Source organism: Lepidochelys olivacea (assembly GCF_965140295.1).
Source record: "Lepidochelys olivacea isolate rLepOli2 genome assembly, chromosome: 25".
Classification (NCBI taxonomy): Eukaryota; Metazoa; Chordata; order Testudines; family Cheloniidae; genus Lepidochelys; species Lepidochelys olivacea.
The window spans coordinates 15,800,234-15,824,534 of NC_140435.1; the positions used below are offsets into that span (position 1 = coordinate 15,800,234).

A 24,301-nucleotide genomic window follows, 5' to 3' on the forward strand; every position below is an offset into this window, starting at 1 on the left:
GTAGCCAAGCGCAGTTGTTCAGCAGCCTTTGAGTCCCAGACTTCAGACACACATCCCGCTCTTTCTCATGGCGACTTGACGTTAGTTCTTTCTTGATGCGTTCTCACACTCGGGGTTGGAATCCTCCAGCTGTCCCGGGTGGAAGGCAAACAATAGACGCTGTTGGTAGCACAAAGCCTCTAGGCCTGTCAAGGCCACAGCACATGCCTCAAAAAATCCACCGGGGACGACCAGGCCCCACCTCTGCGATGCAGACCCCGCTTAGCCATGATTTCACAGCCTGTTCCCGTGTTGGTTTGTCGTCCTGGGACAGAGCTGCCCTTTGGCAAGCGCTTTGGGTCTAGGGGTGAGAGTTGAGTGTGCTGGCGGGGAAGGAGCGAGTCCTTCCGCCACTGTTAATTGTGACCGGGGCTTTCCAGCTCCTTTCCTGGAGATAAAGCCGCCTGTTTCGGGAAACAGCTCCAGATAAGGGAGTGGGGCCAGAGCGCTGGCTTCTGCCGAGCTCTACCCCAGCCAGTGCTTCCCTTTCTGCCTCTCCCGCTCCTTCGCTCCTTCCAGAGCGGGTCGGGCTGGGAGCCTGTTGGAACGCTGCTTTGCAAACAGAGAGCCATCAGTGTCATGAGTCAGGAGGCCTCAGCCCCTGGTTCCGGTGATAGCTGGGCGGGGCTTGCCTACTTCCTTGCCACCCTGCTGCTGTGACTCAGTGGGTGACACGCCCTGGAGCCCTGAGATGAGGCTGGCACGGAATGGCCCTGGAGCCAGGGGCTCCTGTAGAGTGATGGTGAGGCAGGAGCCCTGAGTGGCGGGGAGATGCTGGCTGGGGTCGGGGGGGGGAGGCACATACAGCACCGATGCATGAGGCTTTAAGACCTATGCCCACTTTGCGTGGAGGGCCTTAAAGCTCCCCAGGGAGCATCTGTAAACGCAGGAGCTGGCCAGGGCGTTCCTGGGTAAGGCCCCAGTGCTGTGTGGAAAGGTGCTTCCCCGGGTATCTGAGAGCAGAGAACGCATTGGCTCCATGGGAAGGGATGTGGGGTTGGGGGTGCAGGAGCAAGGTCCCTACCCCCCTGGGATCATTGCAGATGTAAAGGCCGGAGCTGGTGCTTGCCCTGGCTGGATGCTGGCTCATTACTGACATTCTGGGCTCCAGTGGACGCAGAATTCTTCCTTTCCCTGCAGAGCAGCAGTTAAACAGCCCAGAAGTGGCTGGCAGAGAGCTAGGGCCCTGGACATGCCAGGCATGGTCCAGGCTCAGGCACTTGGCCAAACTGGGGGAGAAAGGCTTAAATTAAAAACACAGCGACATATTTTATTTTGCAAAAATAAATTACCCCAAAAACACAACAGAGGAGAAGGGATGGGGTGCAGCAGGGGAGCCCCGCATTGGCCTGACTCTCCCCGGGCGAGAGGCTGGGCAGTGCCCTGATGGAAGCAGGCAGGGGGGCTGCAGAGGGGTCTGGGAGGGAGCGCCACCGAGGGGCAGCTAGGGGCAAGTCTGGACTACGTGTTGGATTAGCAGTGCATTCAGGAGGCATTAGGGAGGGCCCGCCTCCCGCTGTGCCCATCTCTGACCCCTTCCCCTTCTGCCCCCAGCCCCAGGAGCCTCCACCCCTGCGAGGCCCATCTCAGCACACGCCCTGCCCATTCCTGCAGAGCCCACCTGCTGGCATGTTCTGGTGTGTCTGTCTGCCCCCTCCTCCGACTGCCCTGGCCCTAGGAGCACCCTCACGGGCGGGGGCCACCCCTCTCTGGCTGTACCACTCCCCCTCAGGTGCCCATCTCATGGTGTGCCCATGCCCACCATGCCAGCTCTTGGGAGCCCACTCCTAGGCTGAAGGGAGCGTGTGGCTCCCAGCAGAAGCAGACAGTGGGACAGGCCGGGTGAGGGTGGAACAAGGACCCAGCCCAGCTGGGAAGCTCGCCTGGCATGCGCTGGTGGGCCCAGGCAACGGAGCTGGCTGGGCAGATGGAGTCCAGGGCACCTCCCGTGGGCTTGAGGGTGGGATTCCAGGGACTCAAGCGTTATCACTGCTGGGCAGAGCCTGGAGAGGAGCACACGGCAGGCGTCAGTGTGGGGTGGGGGGGGGGCGCAGCACAGCAGTGTCTGATCCCAGAGACTCGACTCCGAGCAGTGGCCAGGCGAGAAAAGCCGCCCAGCCCTGCACCAGGGAGAGGGGGCAGGGAGAGGGGTTAGTTACAGACAGACACAGACGCTTTGCCTCGGGCGCTCCAGACGAGTTCAGGTGTGTGAGGGGCGGGACTTGGGTGGGTGCTGGTTTGCACGGCGGGGATGCGGGGGCTGCAGAGTGAGCTTGTGTGTGTGTGTTTGCATGTGTAGGTTTGCACGATGGGCTAGCGTGTGCGTGTGTGTGTGTTTGCACGATGGGCTAGCGTGTGCGTTTGCACGATGGGCTAGCGTGTGCGTGTGTGTTTGCACGATGGGCTAGCGTGTGCGTGTGTGTTTGCACGATGGGCTAGCGTGTGCGTGTGTGTTTGCACGATGGGCTAGCGTGTGCGTTTGCACGATGGGCTAGCGTGTGCGTGTGTGTTTGCACGATGGGCTAGCGTGTGCGTTTGCACGATGGGCTAGCGTGTGCGTGTGTGTTTGCACGATGGGCTACCGTGTGCATGTGTTTGCATGATGGGCTAGCGTGTGCGTGTGTGTTTGCATGATGGGCTTGCGTGTGTGTTTGCACGATGGGCTTGCGTGTGCGTGTGTGTTTGCACGATGGGCTAGCGTGTGCGTGTGTTTGCACGATGGGCTAGCGTGTGCGTGTGTGTTTGCACGATGGGCTAGCGTGTGCATGGCATGCTAGCAGATGTGGATGTGATGGCTGGGTTCTCACGCCGTTTGCACCCTGCCTGGCAGGGATTTCGCAGTGCCAGGGCTGCAGGGAGGTGGCTGAGCAGGGTGGCTAGTGTCCAGTAACTGGCTTGCTGCGAGGCTCACAGCCTGGATTTGCCCCTGTAGGGAGACACTGTTTTAAAGCCCTGTGTCCCCTCGACCACCAGGCGTGGACTCGAACATCCTGCCCTGTTGTGAAGCCACACTCCCATTTTACCCCTTGGACAGCATGGCTGGATCGGGGAGAGACTGGAGACTGAAATCCCCCCGTTCCCATTGCCCTCTGCCTTCCTCCGTCACTGCCGCCCCAAGCTGATCTCAGCAGCCGCTCTCCCATCAGCTCCCAGCTCTCACCCCCATGGCTGGCACTCGAGGTGAGGGTCTGGCTGCACTGGGAGCAAGGGGGTGACTTTAGCAAGGCTTGCATCAGGGCCTGCCTTGGAGCCAGCAAGCCCAGGGGTGAGTGGCAGGCGAAGGCAGCGTCGGTCAGACTGGCTGATCTGAGGGGAACCCTGCATTTTGTGGCATCACCCCGAGTATGCACGGGGGAGGGCTGGATGGAAACGGGTCAGGGCGCCCCCAAACCGCTCCCTGCCCGCCCTGTCCACGGCTGGGCTCCCCCCCGGTCACGCCGGCCTGCCCCGGGCGCAGTGCCCGGCGATGTCCCGCAGCAGCGTGTCCTCGCGTGGCGACCAGGGCCGGGCGTAGCTGCCACGCTGCAGCAGGATGCGGTTGAGCGTGTGCTCGTAGTTGACGTGGCGCCGGGCCATGAGCAGGTACTCGCGGCGCTCCAGCAGCGGGGGGCAGTCACAGGCGTTGGAGACCCACACGTACTCCCGGTGCACCAGGGGGAAGCGGTTGCGGTAGGTGTGCTTCACCTGCACGTCGTAGCGCGTCTCCTGCCCGATCGGCCGCTTGGCCAGGATCCGGGCCCGGAACACTGCGGGCGAGAGCCGAGTGGGGGTGGGGCGGAAGGGGAGAGGGGGCGGAAGGGGAGCAACAGGCCAGGCGGAAAATCAGCTGCCCTGGGGGGCTGGGGCGTGGGACACGGGGCCCCTCCGCCTCTAGGGGGCGCCACCTTCAATCCACCCCACTGGGGGAACTGGCTGCCCTGGGGGGCTGGGGAATGGGACATGGGGCCCCTCCGCCTCTAGGGGGCGCCACCTTCAATCCACCCCATGGCGGAAAACTGGCTGCCCTGGGGGGCTGGGGCATGGGACATGGGGCCCTTCCTCCTCTAGGGGGCGCCACCTTCAATCCACCCCACTGGGGGAACTGGCTGCCCTGGGGGGCTGGGGCGTGGGACATGGGGCCCCTCCGCCTCTAGGGGGCGCCACCTTCAATCCACCCCTCGGGGAGAACTGGCTGCCCTGGGGGGCTGGGGCATGGGACATGGGGCCCTTCCGCCTCTAGGGGGGCCACCTTCAATCCACCCCATGGCGGAAAACTGGCTGCCCTGGGGGGCTGGGGCATGGGACATGGGGCCCTTCCGCCTCTAGGGGGCGCCACCTTCAATCCACCCCACTGGGGGAACTGGCTGCCCTGGGGGGCTGGGGAATAGGACATGGGGCCCTTCCACCTCTAGGGGGTGCCAGTTCTGAGCTGGCCCCAGAGTGTGGGGGGACTGGCTGGCTCAGGGGGTGGGGAATGGGACATGAGGCCTTTCCCCTATAGGGGGCGCCAGCTCCAATCCACCCCACAGTGGGGAACTGGCTGCCCTGGGGGTGTTGGGGAATGGGACACGGGGTTCCCCTCTAGGGGGCACCGGCTCTGATCCAGCCCAAGTGGGGAGCCCGGGTGGCCAAGTGTTTTTTGTAAAAAAGACAATGTGGAGCCAAGCTCAGTGCCCACCGTGCCCCGGCAATCCCTTCCCGGGTCTCCTGGCCTGTCCCAGTCCCGCGTGGCCCCTGTGCCTGCCCCCGGCTCCCTCTCCCTGCCGTGTTCACGCTCAGCCCCCCCACAGGGGGCTGGGCCAGGGGCTCTTACCGAAGTCACTCTGGCAGTAGTGGCGGATGCGCTGGGACTTTCCCTTGGGCGTCTGGCACCTGCCGCAGCTCCCTATGGGGCACAAAGCCAGGGCAGTCAGTGGGGGGTGGAGGATCGTTTGGGGGGTGATGCAGGCAACCCCGGTACCTGCCCGACAGCTGCAAGCCCCAGCGGAAGCCCCCAGGGGCCGAGGGATGCTGTGTTGTGTCTAAGGGTGGGGCTGGGAGGGAGGGGGCTGTGGTGGAGCATTAGCAGCCCTGCCGGGTGGGCGGGGGGTCCCACATCCCAGCAGCCAGGGGAGCCCCATGGACAAACGGGCCTGGGGCCAGGAGGATGTTTAGCTCCGGATCCAAACTTCCCCAGGGCCCTAGGGGCTCAGATCTGGGGCTTTGGTTCTGCCCGTTGGAGCGCTAGGGGCCAGGGCAGAACTGCAGTTCGGATCCCGGTCTGGAACCGCTCTGGGGTGGGGCGCTTCTGTAGCCCTGGCCTTCCCCCCTGCCACCCCCATGGTGCTATATCTGCCCCCCACAGCAGAGCTGGGATCCTGCTGCCAAGGTGGCTTCCCCTGGGCTCTGCAATATGCCCCCATGGGGTAGCATCCTGCCCCAGTCCACTCCAGTAGTACTGTCTGTCTATCGAGGTCCTGTCTGTCTATCGTCTGGGCCCTGGAGGGAAGACCCATGAGGACAGAGCAGGCACCTGTTTGCGTTGTGTCTGTGGGTCCCCGCCGGGCCCTCTCCGTGGTTGTGTCCCTGATGCTGAGGTGCGTGGGGGGCACCAGTGTGGTCCAAGGCCCAGGCTGGGGCACGCCGGGTGGGTCCAGGTCGACCCCTCTGGGCTGAGGCTGTCGCAGAGGGCTGGAGTCACCCTGGAGGTGCCCGTGCCGCTCCCTGGGGAGCCAAAACTCGTACTCGATGCCCGGGTTCGGCTCCTGGAACAGGACCTGCTCGGCAGGGGGAAGACGGAGAGCTGCCTTTGAGCCCACCCATCAGGCTGCATGAGCCCCCCGCGTCTCAGCTCCCACCTGCCCGGGGGCATACAACAGTCCCCCCAAGAGACCCTACAATAACGAACCAGGGTGTGCAGCCCAGCAGCACTCAGGAGAGACCCTACAATAACGAACCAGGGTGCGCAGCCCAGCACTCGGGGGAGACCCTACACACATGCTGGGGGAAGTGTGTGTGTGTGAGGGGGGCTGTTCTCCCATGCACCGGGGTCCCTGGGGTGTTATGCTGTCAGGGCACCAGGGAGATCAGCCTGTGAAGGGGAGACCGAGATGGGGCAGCCCCTAAGCCCAGCTCGCTCTCTCCCCCAGCCCCCCTCACCATGACGTGCAGATCCTCCTCTGTCGGCCCGGCTGCCTCGAGGGTCTCGTGATTGTCCGCGTCCCGGGCATAGCGCACCGTGGTGCCTGCCACCTCATACGCGCCCGGCCAGTCGATGGCCCAGTCCCCGTTGATCACGTACTGCTGCTCCCCGTTCATCAGTGCTGCGGAGAGACACAGAGCGGCCCGAGTGAGAGAGAGGGAGGACTGGGGAGGGGACCTGGGGGGGCACAGTGTGAGGGTCTGCTGGGCTTGGGGGCAGGGGAAAGGCACCGTGGGGTAAAGCTGCAGATGGTGCAATGGCATTGGCCTGTAGCTGTGCCATCTGGGGGGGAGGATGCACAAAGGGCCCCAACCCAGCATAGCTTGGCTAGGCAGTAAGATTTAGTGGTTATAGCAGTGGGAGGGAAGTGAGGTCTAGTGGTTAGAGCAGGGGCAGGGTGGGAATCAGGACTCCTGGGTTCCTTTCCCAGCTTGGGGAGGGAACTGGGGTCTGGTGGTTAGAGCGGGGGCATGGTGGGAGTCAGGACTCCTGGGTTCCTTTCCGAGCTTCGGGAGGGAAGTGGGGTCTGGTGGTTAGAGCGGGATGCGGTTCCAGCAGTCAGGACTCCTGGGTTCTGGCTTAAAGGCACCTTCCCCAAGCACAATCAGGGACAATCTCGCTCTTGCCACTCCGGCTGTGGGACAGAGTCACTCCAAGTGGAATCATCATGTGGCCTGTGGGGGGGCGGAGTCAAGTGAGGCAGGGCGGGGCTAACAAGAGGCCATGGGGTGGGGATGGCTCCTCCTACCTAGGTAGTTGCGGCTCCAGTCGGTGACCTTGATGCGCATCGCCCCTGCCGGGATCCTCGTCACGTTCTTGTACCCAAAGAAACCTAGGTGGGGGAGGAGACAGGAGTCAGGGCAGAGCCTGGGCATGTGGGAGGCTGGTTCCTCCCGGCGCTGCAGCAACGTGTGGGCTGAACCCAACGGCGCCGCCCCAGGGGCAGCGAGAGGCCAGCTCGTCCTGCACGGCTCCCCCAACTCGTGTCCAGGGAGGGGAAGGAAGCGAAGGCTGCGGCGTGGCTTGGAGCTGGCGGGATGCCAGTTTCACAGGCACATGCAGGCATGGGGGGCGCTGGATGGCTGGGGGGGCTTAAGTGGGGCAATGGGCCTTGGGATCCCTTCTCCCAGGGGTCACCATGTCCAATCCAGCTCCGAAGTCACCATCACGTGGGTGGAAGCCGTCGATAGCAGCCTCTGGAGAGGCCCAGGACTGAAAGGGGCTTAGACGGCCCTCTGCCCCCCTGGAGGGCAGGGCTCAGACATGCTTTGGGGGTGTAGAAGGAAGCTTGCCCTGGTGCCGCCCTGTGGGGAAAGACCAGCAGCTTTCTGGGGGCTCAGCCCTTTCCCCACAGGGGCCAGGCCTCTTCTCCTGGTGTCACTAGGGTGTGGCTGCCAGGGCCGGGCCAACATGCAGCTGGGCACCCTCCTTCCCTCCCCTGCCGCTACTCACGGGGGCCTGGATTATTTGCGAAGCCACTAGCAAGCCTGTTACTGTGCAGGGAGGGGCGTGGTGGGCACTGAAACCTGGCACCACAGCAAATGGGGTTTTGCCTCCTGTTCCCAGAGCTGGTCCCCATCTCTGCAGCATGCCCCATCCCCCCCACGCCAGCTCATCCACTCTGCAAGGCTTGTGCATTGCCGTCGAGCAATGGGGTCGCTCAGTTCCTCCTGGCCAGTGGGTTTGTCCCGTTTGGTGTCAGGAAGAGGATACGGTGCCCGGAGCAGGAGGGGATGGGCTGGCTCCGAAGGGTGGCGGGCGGGGGGCAGGGCGTGCGGCGGAGGAGACAGAGAGGGAGCGTTGAAGCCAAGAGCCAAAGCATTCACCCCTGGAGAATCAATCACCGGAGGAGGGGAGCGCGGCCCGGAACACCCTCTGCACGAAGAGGCACGAGTCGTTCCTGCCATCGCACAGGCCGCAGGCGTCGCTCCGAGAGCCGGACCCCAGGATCCCGTCGCAGCCCGCTGTCTGGTAGGAGGGGAAAGCGGGCGTCAAGAAGGGCGAGGTGGCTGCACCGGATATCCCTCCCCAGCACGGGACGACCCCCAGAATGAGCGGGGGCTGGGTCAGCCCGGAGTGCTGGCACCTCCCCACATTGCCAGGGCTGGGACTCACCCACCTACGTCCCCTGAATGCAGGGTCTACGAGGTGGGTGAGCCTTATCCAGCATCCCTCGTTGCCGTGGCGTCGGCAACCCCTTGGGTACCAGGCACAGGGCGAAAGCCCCGCTCTGCCTGGGTACGCCAGGCACTGGCAGACAGTGCTGGTCCCAGTCCGGGGTCCCCCACGAGCCCCATGCCCTGCAGCACCAAGCGAGCCCTACCAAGCACTGGCCGCTGATGCAGAGATCCGGGGAGTCCGGGCTGCAGCGGGTCCCGTCCAGCACTCTGCCGAAGGTGTAGTAGAAATTGTGTCCCACCGCCAGGCAGTTCAGGTCGCAGAGGTTGGGCGCTGGAGGAGAAAGCCGGGGATGGGAGCGGTTCCAGTTTAGGGGCCAGGAAACCAGCAGGCCCTGCCGTTCAGCAAGGGCGGCTGGAGAAGGGCCCCCAGGGTGAGAACGGAGAGGCAGCAGAATGGCTGTGCCACCGCGGGGGTGGATTCGAACCCAGGACTCACCTCCATGAAAAGGAACCCACTGGTACCTCGCCTGGCTCCCCAGGATGGGCTTGCCGTCATACAGGGAGCACTGCACGGCCCGGAAGGGCACCGAGCTGCCAGGACACTCCTGCAAGGGAAGGGCACAGGGCTGCAGCCTCACAGGGGGGCGACCTGCCTTGCCTTGGCCATCGGGCACGCGAAGGAATGGCAAAGTGCCACCGAGTCCCGTCTGTACTAGCAGAGACCAGCGGGCAGGTTATCATGCACCCGGCAGGGGCACCTGTAAATGGGGCAGGTGGCGGGGAACTGCAGGAGGCCCAGAATCAGGGAGAATGCCCATGCCCAGTGCTGGTCTGGACGCCTGAGCTCTGTCTTTCCAGGGAGTCAGATGAGACGTGAGTCTCGAGATCAGAGCAGCAGAGGGGCTGGGCTGGACAACACAGGAAGGAACCACCCACCACGGGGCTCTGCCACCGAGACAGGATGGAGCATGACCCAGTTGTGGCAGCGACGGACAAACCTCCCAAGGGGATGGGGCAGAGAAGCGGCCAGCCGCTGGCATCCACCCCTCTGGGGGCTGCAAAGTTCACGCGAGGAGTGGATGGAGAAACTGAGGCACAGAGAGGCAGGACCCAGCCAGGCCAGCGGTAGAGCCAGGAACAGAACCCAGGTGCCCGCTGTCCCGGTCCAACACCCTACCCATTGCACCCTGGTGCCTCGCTCTGAGCTGGCAGCTCCGTGTTGCTGTGGCATCGTGTGTTGGGGGGACGACACAGTGCGGATATAAACTGGTTCAGATGCACCCCTCCCCCACTCCAGCCGCCGTCGCTCTGGTGCACACTCACGTGCAGCTTGCACACGCGGTACTGCCGGGGCTCCCCTGCACACAGCTCCTCTTCAGGGAACCTGCGGTAAAAGGACCTTAGCACAGCGGCTCCCAAGCTGCCAGGCCTTCCATCTGGGTGGCAGGGCAATGGCAGGGTCCCATCATAGGCCCTGTGCCCAAGGGAGGGAGCCGGCGGGTGACGGGGCAGGGATTCCGGGATGGGGCGTGTGGGGTGTGGGAGCTGCGACGACTCGCTGGAAGAATGTGTGGTGGTTCCAAGAGGAAAACAAGGCGGAAGGAAAAGGGGCCCGAAATCCCAGGCAGGGCGCAGAGCCAGACGCCCGCCCAGCCAGCCATGCCTCCTGGTGCTAGCCACGGCGAGCACTGCTGCTTGCCCAGACGCTCGGCTGACACCCCCGCCGAGGCTGGGGAGCTGGGGGAGTAGGGCAGAGCGTGCCCTGAATCACGCCCGATCTCGCCAGGCGCCTCCCCGCCTAATCAGGGCAGAGATAAGGAACCCGCTCACCCACGGACTCTGGCCAACCGGCACAGACAAATCCGCAGGCCTGCACCCCACCCCTGTCTGCCTGGGATCCCAGCCACAGCCAGGGGTCCCCAAAAGGGGACCGATACCCCAGCGCACACCCCTTGGGGTGTGCATCATGGATATCAAGGGACCATTGGGATCATCTCGTCTGATCCTCAGAGTCAGGTTGAGCCCAGTCACTTGGAGGGAGGGGGTGGGGGTATGAATAGCGGGGGAGGGGGTTGGGGGGCAGCTTATTCTGCCCAAGTTTAAGCTTTTTTATTTCTCTCCCCACCTAGAAATCAGGCCAAGCCTGTGTATTTTCCATGCAAAAATGTCAAATGAAGCTAAAAAATTTCATCTGCAATTTTGAGCAGGTGGGAAAATACAGAACATTCCCGCCTCCCCCCCCCAAATAAAAATTACTTTCCTTCCACATTTTCCCATGGAATTTTTCAGATTAACTAAAAATATTGTTATTCTCCTTCCCCTGCCCTCCAAAAAAGGGGGAAAAAACCCCAAATCAATCTTTTGTCATTAGAACCCTCCCCCCAAGTTTCAAGCCAAATTAAAATGCAAAGTCGTCGGAAATGCCCCAGAGAAAAATATTTTTCCATGAGAACCTTTTGGGCCACTGGAGAAATCAAGCCTGTTCCTTGGATCCCTGCCGGCTGGGCCATGGAATCCAGGCCAGCCTTTGCCCAGGACTGGCGCAGCTGGCCATGCTGGGCGCAGGGAGGTGAGAGGGTTCAGCTGACGGCCTTTGGGCAGAACCAGAGGTGGATTCCTGGGCCTGCCTGGAGTGGAGCCGGTGGTCTCCAGACGTGCATGTCGCTTTGTATCGGGGTGCGTTGCAGAGGGGTCATTCGCACCCTGGGCAAAGACCTCTCCCATGCCCCACATCAGCACTGGCCCTGTAATGCCAGGCTGAGATGCCCTGTGTCTGGTCCCTGGGGGAGGACGCCGTCATGCCTGTTCCATGCATGGTTACGCAACATGGTGAGGGTTCCCATGGTTCTCCCCCCCGGATCCTCCACTCACCGGATGCATTTCCTGGTGCGAAAGGAGGCGCCGTCCCCACACGTACTGGAGCATGCACTCCAGCCTCCCCAGGGCGTCCATTCCCCATGGCTTGGCTGGCGCCTTTGGCGGGGCTGAGGCTCCAGGCCGAACGCCAGGGTCCTGCTGGCTGTCCCCTACTTAAAGGAAGATGACAAAGTCACCCCTCCCGGATGGGCCAGTCCCTCCCAGCCCAGGCCTGCCCTGTGCCCCTCCAGTTATACAAGCAACATTTCCCACAGGAGCCCCTCAACCCACACCAGGAGGGGTGCCTCAGTCCCTCTGCCCTCCGATCCTCCCCCGCCCCACACCAGGAGGGGCTATCTGCCCCCCCATACTCCCCCTGCTCCACACCGGGAGGATCACCCACGTCCATCCACTCCCTTTGCCCTGTCGCCAACACGCCCAGCCCAGTGCAGAGATGGCAGATCCCCAAGAACCTTCCCCGGTTATTTTGTTACACAGTCCCTGGAAACCGCCGTGCAGCTGGCACCAGCCCCCCAGGCTCCCTGCCAGTGGGGCATCCTGGGACACTCGCCACGGGGGAGCACAGCTGGAGCACGCTGGAGAGAACTGCTTCCAATTGAACAATTTTGGGGGGGTGGGGCGGGCTCAGCGTCAGGCGTGTGGTTTCCATTCACGGTTTGGATGGAGGCCACGGGCAGCTTGTAGCTGTAACAATAAGTCTGAGATCTGCCCAGTTTGGGCCACTCGAGAAGGCTTGGGAGGCGGGGGGGTGGAGAGGGGGGAGTCCGGGCCACATGGCTTCTCTGGTGGAGTCAACATCCTAGATCTCCCCCACCCCCACCCCTTTATTTTGCTGGGCAGTTATCATCACACAGTGAAATCATCCCCCTCCTCCTCCCCAGCCCTGTAATTGTCTCCTTCTCTGGTTTCTGTCCCTGCCACTCCTTACACTGAATCCTGTAGGATCCCTCCAGTGCCTGCTTTATCTCTGCTCCCGACATTTGGAATGAAGGTTCCTTCCTGGCTTCCCATCCCCTGGCTCCCCGCCAGCCAGGCCTGTCTCCCCTTCCAGTCCCCTGCCCCGCTATCCATTGTCCTTCTCAGACAGTGATCGGGACGGGGTGGAGGGACCGGCCTGGGGAGAAGAGTGATGAGCCCCAGGCTGGAGAGTCCAGAGCCAGATCTGGAGGGGAACTTCCCCAAAGGTGGGCGGGGGGGAGATGGATACACCTTTACTTGTACTGCCCCTGGCTGAGCAGCCCCAGGGGGAGTGGGACGACATGCTAGCACCCTGCAGGGGTGTGACTCACAAGAGCTCAGCCACCACCATGAGAATGAGATAGATAGATAGATATAGATAGATAGATAGATAGGAATCTATTACACTGGTGCTCCCTTTGCCCAGAGCTGGAGGCAAGAACATAAGTACAGCCCTAATGGGTCAGATCAAGGGTCCATCTAGCCAGTGTCCTGTCTTCCAACAGTGGCCAATGCCAGGTGCCCCAGAGGGAATGAACAGAACAGGGAATCATCCAGTGAACCATCCCGTCGCTCATTCTCAGCTTTCTGCAAACAGAGGCTGGGGACACCATCCCTGCCCATCCTGGCTAATAGCCATTGATGGACCTATCCACCATGAACTTATCTAGTTCTTTTTTGAACCCTGTTATGGTCTTGGCCTTCACAACATCCTCTGGCAAGGAGTTCCACAGGTTGACTGTGCGTTGTGTGACGAAATACTTCCTTTTATTTGTTTTAAACCTGCTGCCTGTTAATAAACCTGCTGCCTATTAAAAGCTGGAAGCTGGAAGGAACCTCCAGGCCCAAATCAGCTGCTGCGTCTCTGGGACTCCCAGCTGCCGCATGCCTGGGGCCGGGTGATGGAAAAAGCAGATCTCCTCCCCCCCACTGCACATGGAGTCACACGCATGAGCACACACACGTGTGTGCAGGCACACATAGAATGCCACACAAATATCGTACACACATGTGCGTGCATGGGGTTTTGCAGGCCTTGCACTACACACATACCCACACGCACGCACACATGGATGCACGGGGGCCTGACCACCGGGAAAGCCAAGTGCCAGAAGCTGGTGAGAGACACGGGGGTGGGCTGCGAGTGCAGAGCATCCCCCATGTGGAAGCTGACCCACAAATGAGCTGTGCCAGGGTCCAGCGGTCACCCGCTCTGGTGGCAAACTACAGCCTTCCACCCCAGGCCTTTCTTTGATGCTCCCTGGGGCAGCTACCACCCCTGGCATTCAGCCAGACCCTGGGGGCTCAGCCCCCCTCTCACTCAAACGTCCCCTGGAGCTGTGGGCGGAGCCACCCATGCAGGAGACCAGGGGGCAGATGCACCCAGGGCCCCATACGTGGTTGCCCTGCAACCTTGTGCCAAGTAGGCACAGTGCAAAACTGTTGTGACCAGATAGTGTTTGCTCCAGGATGCAGAGCTCTGCCATGCTGGCAGAGAGGAGCCCCTGCCTGTGTCCTTAACCCAGCCCTAGGACAGGAGGGATGATCTCAGTGCCGTGGGTGGGTCCCTGCCTCTGTGGTTAGGGTGGGGGAGGATGCAGGCCCGTTTGGTAATTTGCACACCAGTTACTTCTTGTCTGCAGCGTGTTTCCTGGGGCCTGCACAGGGCCCTCTCCGCCATGCCCAGAGCTGAGATTCCCAGGGCCCCTTCACACCCACCACTGCTGCGCTGGGTTAGATTCTTCCTTTGCTGACGGGCTCCCCTTGTGACACCCTCCCTCTCTCTCCCCCTCGCAGTGCAAATGCTGCTCAGAACTCAGGCACCAGCCCACGTGGAGTTTACAGCTGAGCTGGCCTGTAAAGTGTGATCCCGTGATCAGAGCAGCGGGAGGGAGCCAGGACACCTGGGTTCTCACCCCAGCTCTGGGAGGGGAGTGGGGCGAGGGGGGGTCTAGTGGGTTAGAGCAGAGTGGGACTGGGAGCCAGGACGCCTGGGTTCATCTCTGGCATTAACTTGCGGTGTGGCTTTGGGCAAGTCCCTTCTGGGACACAAATATGCCCTGGCAAGGAACATTACATCAGTGTCCAGCCACCACACTATTCACTGACAGTCTCTCCCAACAGCGAAAACCCAGCCTCTTCTCTTGGGGAGTGTGAGACGTCTGGAAGGGAAGCATCTGTACAGATACGTAACACGCAGAATATTGGGTTCCAAACCCCCGGGGGGGGGGGAGAGAAACTTGTCACCTGCAGCAGGGTGGGTCTCCGAGCTGACTCAATGCACACTGACAACAAGTCACACCTGTCAGCTCGGCCCCACCCTGTGGTAGTGATTCCTCCTGGCCGCCTTGGGTAACCCCCAACAGTGTCACACCTGCGCTGCGGCTCACTCGGCACCCCCACACAACTGGGCCGATCAGTATCAGCTCCGTGGGCATTCTGCACTGGGCCCTCTGGGCGCCGGCCGGAGAATTCCAAGGCCTGGGCTGTTAACTCCCCAGCAGATGCTGGGATTAATGAGCTACGGGCAGAGCTGGAAATAAACAGGGAGATGGGGTGGGGGGTCATCTGGCAACTGGGAGAGAAGCAAACAGCCAGGCCTGGCTGGATCAATTCACTGGCTCCTGGACAGGAGCTCCCAGGGGTCTCCTATGCTGGTGCCCAAGCCACCCCACCCCAAAGGGGGGACCAACCCAGCGACCTGACCCTGATGAGCTGCCAACCCTGCCTCCCGAGGAGCAGACAAGAGGAGAGGGCTGGGTCAGCCAGTTAAAGAAAGACAGAGCAGCTCTGGCTGCAGAGGAATAAAGCAGCTGAGAAGAGAAGAGACTATTTCCTGTATGACGAATGGAACATGCCTCCTGCAACGGAGGCCCACTGCTGCTGGAGATGGGGCCCTGACCCCTTGTGGCTGCTACCGATCCCCCACCGCAGGGGTCTGTTACTCCCAGAATCTTGGCCAGCTTCCAGCTGGAGGCATTTACATCCTATCTCCCCAAAATCCCCTCTGTAGCTGTTGTTGCTTTGTGTTGTCAAACAGCTGCCAGCTCTCACTCCAGGGGGGGCTGCATTGCAGTGGTGGGTGGGAATGCTTAGATAAGGACAGATGAATTGCTATCTACCAGTCAGTTAGCCAGATATAGTGGCATTGTGACCCTTGGCAAGTGCTTCAAGTTATTTTTATTTCCAGAGCTTTGGGAGGGCGGAGACTCCCATGCTTCTAGGCATGAGCCAACCCGTAAATCACAGGGGTCAGGAAGGAAATTTCCAAGGGGGCAGGTTGTTCCATTACTGTCACTGCAGGGTTTCGCACACCTGCCTCAGAAGCAGCTGGTGCTAGCCACCATCAGAGAAGGGACACTGGGCTAGATGGGCTGTGGGTCTCATCCTGCCTGGTAATTCCTATGTTCCTCACTTGGTGTATATCTAGGCCTATTATCTGTTAGGGGTCGGCGGGGTCCTGCAGTTACAGGTGGTGATACCACGACGTACATCAATGGGGACAGATATCTTGGGAAATGTTCAGATCCTACATGACCCCCACTCTGCTGCAGGCTTGGGCCAGGCCTTAGGGAAGGTCTGTCCTCCAATCTGACCTGTCCACGTGGTCTCTTCTCCTCCACTTACCTGAGTGCTGCCGATGCCCCAGCCCACACTCAGCCAGGTCAGGAGCAGGACGGTCCCCAGGGAACTGTGCCTGCAAAAAGCCAGAGAGAAAACTCAGCGTGGATTCCAGAGTTTGCCCTGCCCGGCATGTCAACCCCCCAACTCCCCGCTAGGTGGCAAAGGCTCCCACATTGCCTGCCTCATGGCACTTACACAGACCAGGCAAAGGAAGCATTTTGAACCCCCATTTCACAGAGGGGGAGACTGTGGCCCAGGGAGGCGAGTGACTCACCTAGGGTCACACAGAGAGGCCGTGGGGGAGCTGGGAACTGAACGCAGGTCCCAATCCAATACCTGACCCACTGTCAGTCACATGCTGGCCCCGCGCGTCCCTGAGATGCCATGGGCCGAGGCTGCTGTTCCAGCCCAGGCAGGCATGGGGGGAGCCAGCGAGAAAGGCCAGGCTGGTGTAATTCTGCAGATTCAAGGGGGCTGGAGAAGCAGCCAAAGCTATTGAGGTTGGCCGGTTCTTAGAGGCACCTGAGGGAACAGGGATGGGGGGGCCCTCTCGGGAGTGTGTGTCCCCCCCTTAGTTACCCACATTCATGTCTACAGGTGCATAACAGACACAAGGGAGACAGGAGCCCTGCAAAGCAAGCTTGGCTTGGTCCCGGCCCTCCCCCCAGATTTCGGCCTGAGCCAGACAAGACACACAGAGATAAGACAAGACACAACAGCTCAGGTGTGAGATCATCAGGGAAGGGAACAAGGTGGGGTGGATTCCTACAATCCAGTGGGGGTGGCGGGCTGACTGGAGATGGGGGGGGGGGCTGGGATGAAAAATGTGGGGCCAGATTTTGACCCTCTCCCCTGCCCGTCCAAAATAAATGTCTTTGTTTTGGGGGGTTCAGTTCAGACCATTGTGGGGGGTCAAGCTATGAAAGCTGCATCCACATCTGGGTTCCAGGTCCAGACCCCACAAATCTGGGGGTGTTTGACTGTGGGTTGAGGTTAGGCCCTTGGCAGAGATGTGGGGGGGGGTGTGGGAGGGGGAAATGGGGGGAGCTGGGGGGGGCTGGGAGGGGCGGAGGAGACAAGAGCGGAGAGGCCAGCCGCCTAGGACGCGGGCCAGCCTCATGGGTCGGGCACTGGCCTGCGACTGGGACCTAGGTTCAGTCTGAGTCTGGGCCACTCCCCGGGTGAGCTTGGCCACTCCCCAAGTCACTTTTCATTCCCCATGGGCTGTTCAGCTCCTGGCCACTCTGCCTGCCTGGAGAACAGCCCGACTGGGAGGCATTGCTCCGTTGCCCCCCCGCCACCCCTGTGCGGCACTGGCAGGACAGGGCAGAGGTAGGATCCTGCGGCCCCCGCTGGGAACCGAGCTGAAAGCGAGAGGCCACTGGTAGAACTGTCAGGGCACTCGACAGCTCCTGCTCCGGCTTCGGGGCTCTTTCCCTGGGCGATGAGTCATGCGGCCAGCCTGGGATGTGCAAAGTGACCTCCTCTCTCTGTGTGAGGAATGCCACATCCACTCAGCAACCCGCCCTGCACAAAGGGTGCCGGTGTCTAGGGTTTGTCCCTAGCATTTCGAGACCAGAATGCTTCTAGAATATGCAGCCTGCTTGTAGAGCGTAGAACTGACATAGTGGCTAGGAGGCTCATGCCACCAGCTCACCTTGGGTTCTAGAGCACTTCAGAACTCAGGGCAGGGCTCCGGGTGCCTGGGGCTGCACCCCAGACAGACACACGCAGGTACACAGAGTCCCTGCCCCAAAGGGCTTGTGATCTATGGGAGCGCCGGACTGCGACACCTGCCTCCCCGTCAGCCTATCCTGCGGGTTCTAGAATTTACAACCCCTGAGAAATGAGCCGGGTTCTAGAATGTAGACGCCCCGGGCTCACATGGGGTACGCGGAGGCTGGGTCCCCTAGGCCTGCACAGGGTTCCAGAGCGCACACGGGTCTGGGCCGAAGCAACAGGCTCACGTGGGGTTTTCGAACCCAGTGGGTTCTAGACTGCACCCCAGTTAGAATTCCTTGAGCTCTAAAACATAGAACCCTCCTCAGAACAGCGTCTGGTTTGAGGGATTCTGGTTCCATGCAGGGGAGAACAAGCAATTAGTTTGCCTTGAAAAATTCTATCTTAACCACCCCTCCTCCCACCCCTTCTGACCCCCAGCTGCCCTGGGTTTTCCCACAGAGTCACAGAAGTTCGGGCTGGGAAAGTCCTGCTGGAGTGTTGTCTCCATCCGTCCCTGCTCCCCCTGCCTGGCTGACGCAGGGAGCTTTTCGAGATGAGTCCCTGCATCGTTCAAAAGATGAGTCAGACATGGAACAATCGGAGGTGCGACTGGGGGTATCGTTTTGTGTTTGGTCCCATAGCAGGCCCCAGAACAGACACGTTGGCCAGAGCCCTGCCAGGACGCCAGCCCAAACCCTGCCCTGCTCTCGAGTGATACACAGGGAAGGAAGGTAGAATCCAGCCCGTGGTGTAGAAACAGGACCCCAGTCCTGCAACCGGACACACACACTGGGCCTGATTCTCCTCTCACTCACGCCAGAGGGGGGTGGCATGGGTGAGTGAAGGTGGCAGGATCAGACCCATTCACCACCCTGAGATGCCCTCTGGGTGTGCCAGTGATGGCGAGTTAATGCCATGCCCGTGTGTGAGGGTGCTGGGGGGGCAAGGATCCCCAGCTCCTGGAGGTACCGTTGTTATCCTATCCTCACTGCAAAGTCACAGATCAGAGACTGCAGCCAGCAGATCACCAAGCCCTCCATGTGGCAGCTGGAGCCGGGAGATTTGCAGAAGCAGGGCACAGAACATCAGTGGCACCAGCAGCTGGCACACCAGCTGCCCCTGCCAGGCCGGAAGGGGTGCCATCTACATGCAGAGAGCACCCACGGAGTCCATCTGAAGCTATGGGGTCAGGTGGGGGGAATTCTCTTCTGATCTCACAGGCTCTGGTCGAGCGGGTTTTATTGGAGCCCGAACTGTTTCTGATTCAGTAAGCTGCAGCAGCCGGGGATGCGCCACCCGGGACATGACAAGTTTTCTCATGTGGCTGGGACGGTGGGGAACGGGACAGGATGGGGAGGACAGGATGTAAGAACCCTCCCAGCTTCTAAATCACAGTGAAACCCAGACACCACACCCTGCAGCCTGCCCCCACTCTGCTTTAAGCAAGCACCTTACGCTGCCCCCAGCCCAGGTGAGTTGGAGCTCATAGACCATCTCAGTGGCCTGCCTGGCTTTTGCTGGCTGAGGGTTCCCTGTGCTATTACTCTCTCTAAGCTGAGGGTGGGGAAGGAGTATGATCAAGGAGTTAGAGACGGGCGAGGACTGGGAGTCAGGACTCCTGGGTTCTGTTTGCTGACCGTGAGCAAATCACTTCCCCGCTCCGTGCCTCGGGTTCCCCCATCTGTACATTTGGGGTGAATAACATTTCTGGAGGTGGTGGGGCTCCCATGGCTAGTGCTCGCCACACATTTGAAGAACCTTCAGGCGACAGGGGCTAGAAAAGGACAGATTGCAAAGGGTTAATAAGAAAGAAATACTCTTACCAGACGCTCTGGGAGCCCATGGTCAGCTGGCTGGATGTCAGACCCTCCTGGCACCCCTGGCTTTCTGTGCCCGCTCCTCTCCTTCCGCTAATCCTGGCATCAGGTGGGTGCTTTGCCATCCCAGCTCCCACCTGTATCTCCTGGATGCTGGTGGCTTGGGCTCACTTCCCAGAGGGGAGCTGGGAACTAACTGTGCCAGGTGCCCGACTTTCTCCCAAAGATTTCAGCGTCCGATCAGACCTGAGCACCCGGACGGGGACTTGCACGTGGGGGAGAGTCCAGCCCAGCTCCCCGCTCCAGAAACTCCTGTACTCTCATTCCCAAGCAGCCTGTAGCCTTGGAGTCTGGCCCGCATCGGCTTGGACGGCGTCCCATGTGCTGATCCTCCGGGGGGAGGGAGGTGGGGGCCGTGCCGGGGTAACCAGTTCCTGGGTTTAGCTGTCCCAAAACGCTGGAGGAAGGTGGGTTCTCATGCTGGATCTCCCAGCCACGCAGTGTCCCGTGCGGTTCCTCGGGGATGGAGCTAAAGCCCTTTTCCTTTCTCCTCCCCTTACGTCGTTTCACTTTTTAATGCTCTGATCCTGCCTACAACAACTGGTGTTATTAATATTCATACCCAAAGGTGCACATGGCCGTCCCGGTTTCCCACTTAACCCTTAAAGGCCCATGCTGCTCTGATAGGGAACACACCACGGCCGTGCCCTTCCCTAAAGGGAGCAGGGCAAACTGGCCGGGCGAGTCCGAAGTGTTTTCCCCTTTCGGAGGAAAATCCTGAAAACCGCCCCGCTGATTTGTTTCTATCGGGCCGGGTTTGGAGCCAGGGCAGAAAGGGTAAGTTAACTCTTTGATCCATGGCATTTTCCAGGCTGTCGGCCAAACCTGCCTTCAGGAGGTGTTGGGCCATATCAGCTATAAATAAATACACAGGGCCAAATTCAGAGCTGGTGGAGGAGGGTGCCAAGCAGGCCGAAGCTAGGGGTGATGTAAATGACTTGTGGAAGCTCCTCAGCTGGGGTCACACAGGCCTGCTCCTGATCATGCTTCAGCCCCGGTGTAAATCAGGACTAACCCATGGGAGAGGATGGAGCCGCCCCGAGGTTAGGGAAAGGGGTCGAAACGTAACTGACAGCCAGCGGGGGGTGCAAGGGATGTGATTGAGGTCTATAAAATCACGAGTGGTGTGGAGAAAGTGTGTAAGGAAAAGTTATTTACTTGTTCCCATAATATAAGAACTAGGGGCCACCAAATGAAATTAATGGGCAGCAGGTTTAAAACCAATAAAAGTAAGTTCTTCACACAGTGCACAGTCAACCTGTGGAACTCCTTGCTTGAGGAGGTTGTGAAAGCTAGGACTACAATAGGGTTTAAAAGAGAACTGGATAAATTCATGGAGGTTTAGTCCATTAATGGCTATTAGCCAGGATGAGTAAGGAATGGTGTCCCTAGCCTCTGTCTGTCACAGGGTGGAGATGGCTGGCAGGAGAGAGATCAGTGATCATTACCTGTTAGGTTCACTCCCTCTGGGGCACCTGGCATTGGCCGCTGTTGGCAGACAGGATACTGGGCTGGATGGACCTTTGGTCTGACCTAGTATGGCCGTTCTTATGTTCTTAACTCACCGCGGTGAGGAGGGGAAGAGGACAGGGTAGGGGGAGAAACAACCTGAGACTCCATCCAGTCCTGCCCGCTGCTCCGTGACACTCACAGGTGGGCCAATCAGTGCAAGTTACACTGACGGCCACTAGGCCTTGTTCTGTTCACACTGACACCAGCGGCTCCTGGCATGTGCTCTTGATTCACACTGGTGCCAATGACGGGGGGGGTCAGGCCCAGTGGGCAACCCGCTGCACAGCCCCACCCACCCCCGTGGAGTTTGGCCCACTCCCCCGCCCCGTGCAGCCTCTGCCACTGCTTGTGGCTTTGTTGTTTCAAACCCAACTTGTTTCCCGCAGAGTGGAGCTCCTGCCCCTTCCTGCAGGCCGGGGTTACAGCAACCCCTGAGCTTCCCAGGCAGTGCCGGGGCTGAGCTCGGTGCCGGCTCATCCCAGCCGCAGGGACACCCTGCTTCCATGCAGTTCTTTAACGCAAGGTTCCCCTGCCTGCTAGGCCTGTCAGAGGGGGCTCGGCCCAGCCGCTGAACGAGTCCCCGCGTGGAGGCCAGCTCCGCTCTCCCGCGCGCCTGGGGGTCTCCTCGTCCAGCATTACTGGGACTATTTCACGGAGAGGAAGGGACGCGCCCATGCTCACGGGCAGAGGCAGCAGCAGAGCTAGGAAGAGCTCTCAGGAGGCCCGACTCTGGCCCCCTTCTTACCCCTGGACCCTACTCCTCTCCCAGAGCTGGGAGCAGAACCCAGGAGTTCTGACTCCCAGGCCCAGCCCCCTAGACAGCATTCCTGTCCCATCTGTGAAAGCCCCGGGCCCATCGCAAGGTAAAGCGAGGGCCCGTCACCCTCCACGGCCCTGCCCCAGGGACTCAGCCCCTTCCCCCTGCAGCCCAGCACGACTCGACTTCCATCCCCATGATCTTCCATCCCCACGTACTCCCAGGGGCTCCACCCCACAGCCCCAGCAAGCCCCTGGCAGGCGGAGAACCATGGCCCACCCCCCAGCACTACCCTGCTCTGCTGGGGGCGCTCGCTCCCCCTAGCCGCCTGGGAAGGTAGGGCAGATCTCGACCCCCCTCCCCTCCCAGGGCAGGGATCAAGCAGTGACAGGAAGCTTGGGGGGCATTTTTATTTCTCCCGTCCCTGCTGATGCACCCCGCCCCCACCACTATGTAGGATTGGAAGCAACCACGGGCATGGGGGGTAGGGACTGGGAGCGGGAGGGGGGGCGGTTCTTGGAGGAGCTCAGTTCCCACCAGCCCTCAGGTGCCGAGTGCTGGGGCTGGGCTCAGAGCCCATCCCAGACAGGTTGTTTTTGGTGCTGTTCCCTGCCCCACTGCAGTGCGAAGCCAGCGGGCAAATGCCGGGAGGTGACCGAGATACGGGCTCCAGCCTCGTCCCCAGCCAGGGCCAGCGCCGCAAGGGAGATCCTACTCCAGGAGGATGCCAGGCAGGGCCTGCTGCCTGCCCTGGAGCCTCCTGGCAGGGAGGGCAGAGATGGGGACCAGAGCATCAGGGGCTTGTCCCCTTGCCCCTCGCAAAGCACCAGCTCCCTGAGCTGATGGGGAGAGGGGAGGTCCTGGCTGAGGCTCTTGCACGTGTGGGATGGGGCGGGTGATTCTGTGCTGTGCCAGTGGTGTTGTGGGGCTCGGTGCCCCGGGCACACGGGTGATATGCCAAATCTGGCCATATGCCCAGATCTCATTGTACTGGTACCAACAGCCAGTGCAGCCTCCAGGCAAACTGGCCTGGCCCCACGTGGGAAGGGGGGCAGGCGGGGCGGGATTGGGAGGCATCCAGGCTTTGGCTCCGCTGTCCCCGGCCCACCAGTGGTGCCAGCCCCAGTGAGCTGGGCTTGCCTAGCCCACGATCACAGCCCAGCGGGGGGGTAAGACCCCCCATGTTTGAGACCGAGAGCTCAGAGGGCTTGCGGCTGGCGTGGGCAGGTTGTGGGGTGTGGGGGGGGGCAGAGAGCAAAGCTGGACCAGCCCAGGAGAGCTGGGGGAAAAGGGTCTTGTGAAGCAGCACCAGGCACGGCCAGAGCCTGGCAGTGTGAGCAAGGCCTCTGCACAATGGCCAAACCAGGCCCCACGGTCAAACCCCCTCTTCCCAGCTCCGGGCTGGACAGCTCGGAGCTCCCCCGGGGTGCGGGGATCAGGGGGCCAGGGTTCCTTCTCTCTCTTTGCTTACAGGCTCTGAGAATACCCTTCTGCTCCCACCCTGCATCAGTCCTCCCCGAGAGCCCTGCCAGCCCCCCCTCATGTCCCTCCCCACCCCACAGCCAACCCCACTCCATGCCACCAGCCCAGTGCTGAGAACACTGGGGTAACGGGAGAGGGAAGGACCGCGGGGAGTGGCAGTCGGGTAAACACTAGGCCCAGGGAGTGGGGGGCACGAGGGGGTTAGGGTTGCCAACTTTGATTGGCCGTATTCCTGCAGGTTCCATCACATGACATAATCTTTCATTAAAGATTGATCTTTAATTGCTGGAGACTCCAGGACAATCCTGGAGGGTTGGCAGTCCTAGGAGGGGCTGATGGTTGGGGGACTAGAGAGAATGGAGGGGCTGGGAAGGATGGGCAGAGCGGGGGTTGGGGGGGTACAAGAGGCTGGGAGAGATGGGGAGAGCAAAGGGGGCTGCATCTTTGGCTGGAATGCAGCTGACACCCCCCCACCCCAAGAACAAGGCCAGCGCGTGCAGTGCATGCTGGGAAATGGGCAGCTCCTTGCACCTGCAGCTGGGCTGCGCCTTGTTCTCCTGCCAAGGCTGCTTCAGGAGTGGGAAGGGCAGGGGGAGCAGGAGGACAGGAGAGGTCAGGGATGTGGGGGAAGGGAAGGGCAGAGAACAGAAGAAAGGGACGCATGTGTTGCGGGGGTGTCAGGCAGCCAGAGAAGGGGAGGAAGCTGCAGGGAGGGAGGGGTCTGGCCGGGGGTAGATGAAGAGTGGGATCGGGGGTGGGGGAGCAGGGGTACAGAGCACAAGGACAGGAAGGACAAAGCAGGAGATGGGGGAGGAAAATGAAGCCCTTTGCAGTGCTCAGTGCGGGAGGGATTCTTGAGCCAACACGGAGAGCGGGGGATTATGGCCTTTCCACCATTGACTGGGGGGGGGGGTACATGGCCCTCCCACCACCGGCCTTGGGAAGGAAGATGCTGGCAGGGGCAAGGCCGCTCCCCACCTCCGCAGGAGAGAGCACATGGCCTGAGCCTGGGAGAACCTGGCCCCAGAGCTCTCCCGCAGCCCAAGGGGATGGAGAGGAGCCCGGGCCTCATCCCTCAGAGAGGCAGCTCTGGACGCCCCCCAGCCCCTGCAGGGAGCTGGGAACCGTTTCCTGAGTCAGTTTCCTCCACCTGCAGCTCAGCATCCTCCCCCAT

The 24,301-nt window shown here is 61.1% G+C and overlaps 1 protein-coding gene across 1 annotated transcript; it reads right to left on the bottom strand.

Annotated features, from left to right (window-relative positions):
* Window positions 1–3,332: 3,332 nt before the first annotated feature.
* ADAMTSL5 (ADAMTS like 5) lies at window positions 3,333–19,874 on the bottom strand. Its single transcript, XM_084614541.1, has 12 exons — window positions 19,323–19,874; window positions 15,781–15,850; window positions 11,191–11,345; window positions 9,643–9,703; window positions 8,816–8,924; window positions 8,523–8,650; window positions 8,044–8,167; window positions 6,948–7,031; window positions 6,157–6,320; window positions 5,531–5,774; window positions 4,832–4,903; window positions 3,333–3,785 (listed from the first exon to the last, which is right to left on the bottom strand). Exons 1-12 carry the CDS (start codon window positions 19,439–19,441, stop codon window positions 3,472–3,474), a joined length of 1,644 nt encoding a protein of 547 aa, XP_084470667.1. The 5' UTR covers window positions 19,442–19,874; the 3' UTR covers window positions 3,333–3,471.
* Between the last annotated feature and the right edge of the window lie 4,427 nt (window positions 19,875–24,301).

Bases quoted from the DNA above. Each gene is read 5' to 3' on its own strand.
- ADAMTSL5 (XM_084614541.1), bottom strand. From the start codon at position 19,441: ATGGCAAAGCACCCACCTGATGCCAGGATTAGCGGAAGGAGAGGAGCG. The intron at 15,851-19,322 runs GTAAGAGTATTT...GGCTTTTTGCAG, and splicing joins ATGGGCTCCCAGAGCGTCTG to GCACAGTTCCCTGGGGACCG. The intron at 9,704-11,190 runs GTGAGTGGAGGA...CTTTTACCGCAG, and splicing joins CGCACCAGGAAATGCATCCG to GTTCCCTGAAGAGGAGCTGT.